The 7,308-nt window shown below is 33.0% G+C and overlaps 1 protein-coding gene across 1 annotated transcript; it reads right to left on the bottom strand.

Moving 5' to 3' along the window:
- LOC140761241 (aluminum-activated malate transporter 12-like) lies at positions 1–3,667 on the bottom strand. The gene is made up of 6 exons (XM_073098503.1): positions 3,358–3,667; positions 3,006–3,146; positions 2,457–2,729; positions 1,611–1,723; positions 1,334–1,477; positions 1–384 (listed from the first exon to the last, which is right to left on the bottom strand). Exons 1-6 carry the CDS (start codon positions 3,665–3,667, stop codon positions 1–3), a joined length of 1,365 nt encoding a protein of 454 aa, XP_072954604.1.
- Between the last annotated feature and the right edge of the window lie 3,641 nt (positions 3,668–7,308).

Here is a 7,308-nt window from a genome sequence, read left to right as displayed (position 1 = left end):
CTAGCTCTCAGTATATTTTACATGGGTGAAGCCTGCAACATCTCCAAGCTCTTCAACTTCTTTAGCAATCTCTTCAGCCTTTGCCATTACTTCTAACAGTTGGAACACTATGCATGAAGAAGAAGAAGAAGACGAAGAAGAAGAAGAGATTCCACATCTCGTCACCTCCTTTGGAATATTTATCACAATTGAAAGCTCAGATAAGAGCAGGGGTGCACATAACTCTGACCTTATCATATGGAAATGTTTTAAGATAAACTCCTTTTTGTCATTCCTCTTCATATTGTAGATGTTGCTTCCAAATTCTCTGAACATTATTGCTAGCAATGTGCATGATGCTTCACATGATTTTCTAACCACTGTCAGTGCCTCTGATGGTGGATGCTGTTGTAAGAGACATCAGACAAATTGGGAACTCAAATCATAAGTTGAATAATCAGCAATAGTTTTAAAATAATTTTTAATAATAATTTATTCAAGGGTAAAATAGTCTTTTTTGAATGTAAGTTATATTTTATTCAGAATTAGTTAGATTTAACTAACGGAATGATATTTTTAAAAAAAGCATAATAATTTCAGTGGCAATCAGTAGCAATTGTAATATCGAAATTTGTGATTAACACTGGATGATAGTTTAGTGAGTTTTTTACATAATTGACACTGAAAACTTTCAAATATTCGCTAATTACCACTATATTTTTTAAAATATTAAGATTATTACTAAATATTTTGACTCTCTCAATAATGTCATTATAATTAGTTTTTAACGTAATATTCTTGCCCTATTTTTTAAGGAGTGTAAAATATTTATCAGCGATTTTTATCTTACATAATTAAAATATATTTCATTGAATTATGATATCAGGTATAAAATTGGATAACTTTTAATAATTTATGTAAGGAGAAAATAACTTTTTTTTGGATATAAGTTATGTTTTATTTATGATTAATTAAATTTAACTAACAGAATGATATTATTTAAAGAGCACAATAATTTTAGCAGCAATTATAATATTTTAAAAGTTTTTAGTAGCAATTATGTAAAAATTCCTACTTTATTTAACTCTATGGAAGTTACTAAAAGAATATTTTCTAATCTTAAACCCACACTAAACAAAATATATAAACAATTCATTAAGTTTGGCTTTTGTAATTGTATTTTAGGCAAGAGTATTTTAGAAGTAAATTTAGGTTTCTTTGTAGTTAATCTTAGTATTCTTATTGGTTCTTATTAGCATAACCTTGCTCTGATACTATGTTGTTAGAAGAACCTCATAATATTATAGCGGCGTTATTTAAAAACTTTGCGATAAAATTTAGAAATATATCTCACCTTATACATAAATTGCAAACATTCACTCAGTGCTATAATAGAACAGGCAAGTTCTCGAAAATGCTCCCCAATCTGCAAGTATTTGTTCCAAGGATAGCTGAAACCAAACCTCCCATGCCATGGTTCCCATTTTGCATTTTTGGCCTAGTTTCATAAATTAGTTAGTATATGGATATTATGTTTGGGAACAAACTTTTTTAGGACATCAAATTTGTTATCCAAAAATTAAATGGTAGTTTTGAATAATTAATTAAAAGCATCATAAAAAAATTCATACCAAAGTTTCATCTGTTGACTTGGAGGAGATGATTGATCTACATCTCTGATGATTATAAGCTGTTTGTGTTTCTTTTTTGCCTTCCTGTGGATTAATATTTTCCTCCATGTATTCTGGAATAGTGGAGAGAAATAATAATAATAATAATAGTAATAGTAATAATAGACATATATAATAATAATAATAATAATAATAATAATAATAATAATAATTTTATCCAGAGATATTTTTATTAGAAAATAAAAATATTCTGATATTTAGGCTAAATTTAGGGGTTTTTTTTTCATACATGCCCTTCAAAAATCACATATTTATTTGTATACCTTTCTAATTAAATTTGATATTTACATATATATACTCTTTAAAACCCTATTTTTTTTGTATGGATACCCCTTTAGAATTAATTAATCATTAAAATTTGAATAATTAGATATAAAAAGATAAAATTATCCGTATTCTAGATTTTATAAAAATGTTTAGCTAAAAAATATTTTTATCTCTTTTTTTTCTATTAAATTATTGAGACTTAATTGAAAAATAACCGGACAGATATCTATACAAATAACATATATTTTAAGAGGTATAGATATCAACGTTAGAGGAGTGTACAAGTAAATAAGAGATTTTTGAAAAGATATGCATGTAAAAAATAAAATAAAACCCTTAAATTTAAATTACGGTGTTATATCAGAAAATTTTTAAACCATTTTAAAAGGGAATGATACATTGGAAAGAGCTCCATTTTAATGATTTTAAGGGCAATTATGATATCTGGAAGAAGCTTTCATGCATGATAATTATGGTAAAGAAATCCTTAGAAAAAATAATGTTCATGAGCATATATACCTTCTATAGAGCAAGCAAGGTGATCAAACTTAGTGGCGAGGGATGCATGGAGCTCATCTCCAGCCCAGTTGGGGAAGACGAATAAGCTTACGAAGATGCAAATGGCAAAGCCCATGCATATCGATGAGAGACGGTCGCATGTAATCTTGATAATTTCATCGCCACGGATGCCGGAATTTGCAATCAGACTGAAGGTGAGGATGAAAATCAAAGCCCCGTAGTCATATTTCTTCTTGAAGTTAGGAACCATTCGAAGATACGAAGCTGGTATACCTAAAAATTTATACGGTAATAATGCATTCATAAGTTATCGCATGCAAATCACGTGAATGCTAAGAAAGAAGAAGAAGTCTTAGTTTATGTTCCTTGCGGTCGAGATATTTTCAATAGTGTATGTAAAAAAGAATGATAGTTCGAGAGGTCTAAATATAATTATTCTTAAAGATATATTTTTTTTAAAGTTTCGGATGACTATTATAGTGTAAGACTTTGACTAGCAAAGGTGATTAATAAATTATTGAGAACTGTAATCAAATTAACGAAGCTTACTTATAAAGAAGAGAGATGCACTAATAAGCAATGCTTTGCCAATTCCACCAATCTCTTGAGCCAGTAGAGCAACCAAAGAACCAAGACCACCACCAAGGATAGTTCCAATCCCACGGTTTACGCCCTTGCTTATGGTTGCACCTGGTGAAAGAAAGCAATTCCTAGTGATTACACCAAGATAGTGTTAGATTATCAAATATAAAAATCACTCTACTGTTACTTTTAACTGCTTTTAAGATTTTAGAGCGGTCGGTGATACTAGACGAGAGGTTATGAGTTCAAATCCTGTCACACACACCGACTGATGCCTCCGCCTAGCTATTGTTATATGTCATACGTACAGCGGATATACCTGCGGTGTACTCGAAGACGACTACGACGGTCATCACCGCCCACATAGCGTTGTCGCCGAGCCGGTCATGAACCGGTTCCAGCATGTAGAGGAGGGACACCAAGACCAGAGCTAACCCTATCTTGACTCCATGAATCACCCACCTGGTCTCAATGCCAACCAACTGCTGAGGAAGAAGAGAGCAACCAAACTGCTTCTTGTTCTCCTCCTTTAACTTGCCAAGCTGCGCCTCTGGTCTCATAGCTTCCTCAAAGTCTATCAACACTGAGTGCTGAGATGTTTCTAATGGTGTAGATGTTTTGGAATCCATGGATGGCATCATACTGATAGCAATACCATTGGTGAAGAGATCTATGGGTATATATACAAAATATAGAGATCGATTGGAGCATATATATATATATATACGTGTTATGAGCACTATATGTATATATTTATATTAGGTTTGAAGCACTAGTAGGTGAAACTAAGTTATGGCGCCATGTCTTTTTGGAATGGCATGTAAATGCGCAACTAAATATTTGTGTCCTTGGATGCATGATGGAAAGAATGGAAACCTCAGTGGCTTCTACTAAAGGAGGGCATTTGCTTTGCTTGGATCTAACTCAGTGGATTAATGGGATTTCTGTGATCCATCCTTTTCCTTCTGACTTGATGATAAGTTGCATTGATTAGGTTATTGTCAATCCACTCCTCATAGATGGAGGATTGTCTAGGTTTGTTGCTTTTTACTAATTTTCTTTATTCCAAGTTGTAATAAATCCTAGGCTAAACTATGCTAATTGAGTTGCATCTTGCTGCTAAATGAAGGCAAATATTAATTAGAAAAAAATTACAATTTATTCCAGGTGGTTTGGATCGATTTCAATTTACTCTCGTCTACTTTAAACTTAAGCATTTAACTCTTCTAATGTCTAAATCTGAGTTAAGTAAAATGGAAAAAAAATTTCTTTATCCTAACAAAAATATGGTGTTATTTGAGAATACCAGGGTTAGTCTGTTAATTTTATAATCTATTTATGGCCAAAAATATTGGCACCAATGTAACACAATTAACTTTTGATAGAAAATCTAATAATTATAATTTAGTTCAATAAGTAGGAAGGTTTAAGTGTTTCAATTAAAATTGAGCTAAACCACAGTAAAGTAAACTATAATATGGTTTATTAATTAGTATATTAGGATATAACTAAATAGGTGGATTACTCAAAATCATTAATTATACAAGGATTAAGTTAAGTGAAGTAAAATTAGTGATCATAGGACGAAGATGTAGTAGAAGGATATCTAGTAATTAATACAGAAAAAATTATATTGTTGTCTGCCAATAGCACTAGTTATAAGATGCATGCTCATAACTTAGTGTAAGATTAAATCTCACTAAACTATAAAAAATAATAAAATATTAGTAATAAAATACAGTAAAATTTTATATGAAAAACCCTCCTACTAAGGTAGATATGTGTTATGCAAAAACACATGAGACATATACTTCCAAAATATGGCTGTCTAGCCAGTAGATCGGGATGAAATGCTCTACTGTGGATATCTATAGTTTTGGTATTGTCCTACTAGAGTTGCTTACTGGCTAAAGTCCAACAGTTAGGTGTAAAGATAACCTCTTCCTTGTCAACTACCTAGGTCGCCCCATAACTGGCAGTCTATAATTGCTAAGAGTGAGAAGTGGCTCTTCGCTTGGAAGGCTAGGATTTCGTTCATTGGCGGCAAACTCACCATAATCAAGCTGTGCTCTCGATTCTTCTGACCTACTTCCTCTTGGTATTATGGGCCCTGGATCCGATCATCAGAAGGATTGAATCCTTATAGTGGGCCTTCCTTTAGAAGGGTGAGGCATCAATTTCAGTCTTCTTTTATAGAATCAATTGGGCCAAAGTCTGCTTTCCTAAGAGGCTAGGTAGATAATGTCTAGGAACTAAGGAGGTTCGACAAATTTCTCCCTGACAAGTGGTGGTGGAGATTGCCAGGACTTGGGCCACCAACGATTTGGAGGGAAGTCATCGTGTAGCTCTACTACAAACGCCTCATCCTTCTCAAAGATCCACCATAAAGATGCTCACCTTTCTAGAAAGGGATTCTTAAGATGATTCTTCCTTTCTCTATTCTCACCTCCTTCCTCCGGGCAACTAGGAGTGGGTGCAATTTTGGACAGGCTGTTGGAATGGTAATCTCCTCCTTACAAACCCATATCCCCTTAGCCTCCCACTCCTCCTCCCGACCCTTATCCTTTCTCAAGGACACTGCTAATACTGAAATGGCCTAGGACATTAAATGATGAGATCTTAGCAAGATCAACTAGGTCAAGACTCTTTATGAAGGCCTGGATTAACTTGGAAGTATGCCTAATGCATCTCTTGGAGGTTCTCGTCTTCAAGATCCTTCTTAGTAGCCTCCAACTCTTTGTTGCTCTAAGGATCCTTTGGCCACAATTGACCACTAGCCTTTAAATACTTTCTAGCCCTCCAAAGTGAAGGCACTCGTTTGGATGATTATTCTTCACAAAATGTATATGGGTGACCCCCTATCTAAGAAGGGATTGTTAGGCCCTTTTCCCTGTCCTCATTGTAGTGAAATGCTGAAATCCCTCAATTAACTTTTTTTTTAGCGCAACTTTCTCAAACCTTTTTAAAAATTTTTTCCTTAATTCATAGCCTAGGGCTGCCATCTCCTATGCTATCACTCTCGTATTGTTAGTCTTCTTAGCGAACAGTGTCATTATGACTGAAGCTACGATAAGCAACATATTGTCTCTTCAATTTGTCCTCGTGGCTTTTGCAAAACGAGAGAAACTATCGAGTTTTCAAGAGGGAGGACTGAATGATCATTGGACTGCGTATGTCCCTCGTCGAGATCTGGAAAGGAGTGGAACTCCTCTTTTCCCTCCTCCTCCTCCTCCTCCTCCTCCTCCTCCTCCTCCTAAGTGTTGTTTAAGGCTTTCTCTTCTCTCATCTTCCTATAACTCGTAACTCCTCTTCATCCCCCCTATGCATTACCATTTCCTCAATAACATCACTATGTCCGGCCTGCTTTTATTAACAAAAAAAAAAAATCCTAAGTAGAAAAAGATTAAAGCACAATATTTACTTCTCATCAAACTCATTAACTACTTATTTCTTTAAATAATTAATATCGACATCTTTTTTTATTATAAAGGATAGGTATCAACATCAACAAAATAAAAGGATAATTTCCTTTTTGACTCCTTGAACTATCGTTATTTTCTACTAATGACCTCTTAAACTTTTCTTTTCTACATAACGACTCTCTAAACTTCTATTTTTCGTATATAATAACCTCCTAACAGAAGGAATTAAGTGAGATATTTTTTTGATAGTTTAAGATGTCATTATGTACTAAAAAAAAATTCAAGGGTCACTGTGAGAAAGTATAATAGTTCTGGAAGTGAAAAAAAATTAGGGCTTCTACTTCATTGAGCTATGCAAGATATATTTGATAGCGTTTTTTGGATGGATATATGACGTCTTGCAGAGATGAAACTGGCTCATTCTTATTAAAAACGAAGTTTACTGAAACGATATCTATATTAGTGTTTTCTTTTCACTATGCCCTTTTGGTCTCTCATGCGAAGATTTAAATTAATTATAGCCCTCTAATTTGTTTAAAAGCTACTAAACACGCAATTCTTTTAAAGGGAAATTTATATATAACAAACCCAGTCGACCCTATATTTTCATTATTTACAAAGCGAGCCTTATAATTTAGCAAATATATACAGAAAATAACTTGCTATTAGATTTGTTAGTTAAACTTAATCGAACCTCTAAGTTAAGTTAACTATACTAAAAAAATTATAAAAATACCCTCAATTAAGTCATACTAAGAATATTTTAGTTATTTTAGAAATAATATCTCTCTCGGAATATTTTTGCTAAAATCATATAGCTCAATTTATAAATAATAAAAATATAAGGT

The sequence above is a fragment of the Typha angustifolia genome, chromosome 6 (assembly GCF_048772165.1).
Source record: "Typha angustifolia cultivar Huaian chromosome 6, ASM4877216v1, whole genome shotgun sequence".
Taxonomy (NCBI): Eukaryota; Viridiplantae; Streptophyta; class Magnoliopsida; order Poales; family Typhaceae; genus Typha; species Typha angustifolia.
The sequence above is the reverse complement of the archived record's forward strand: the minus strand, read 5'-3'. Positions and strand labels throughout refer to the sequence as shown.

What these genes read in the sequence shown, in the direction of transcription:
- LOC140761241 (XM_073098503.1), bottom strand. Translation starts at nt 3,667, where the DNA reads ATGGATTCCAAAACATCTACACCATTAGAAACATCTCAGCACTCAGTG. An exon ending in AGTCAACAGATGAAACTTTG is followed by an intron (nt 1,478 to 1,610) that starts GTATGAATTTTT and finishes TTATGAAACTAG; the next exon opens with GCCAAAAATGCAAAATGGGA. An exon ending in GTTTGCAATTTATGTATAAG is followed by an intron (nt 385 to 1,333) that starts GTGAGATATATT and finishes CTCTTACAACAG; the next exon opens with CATCCACCATCAGAGGCACT.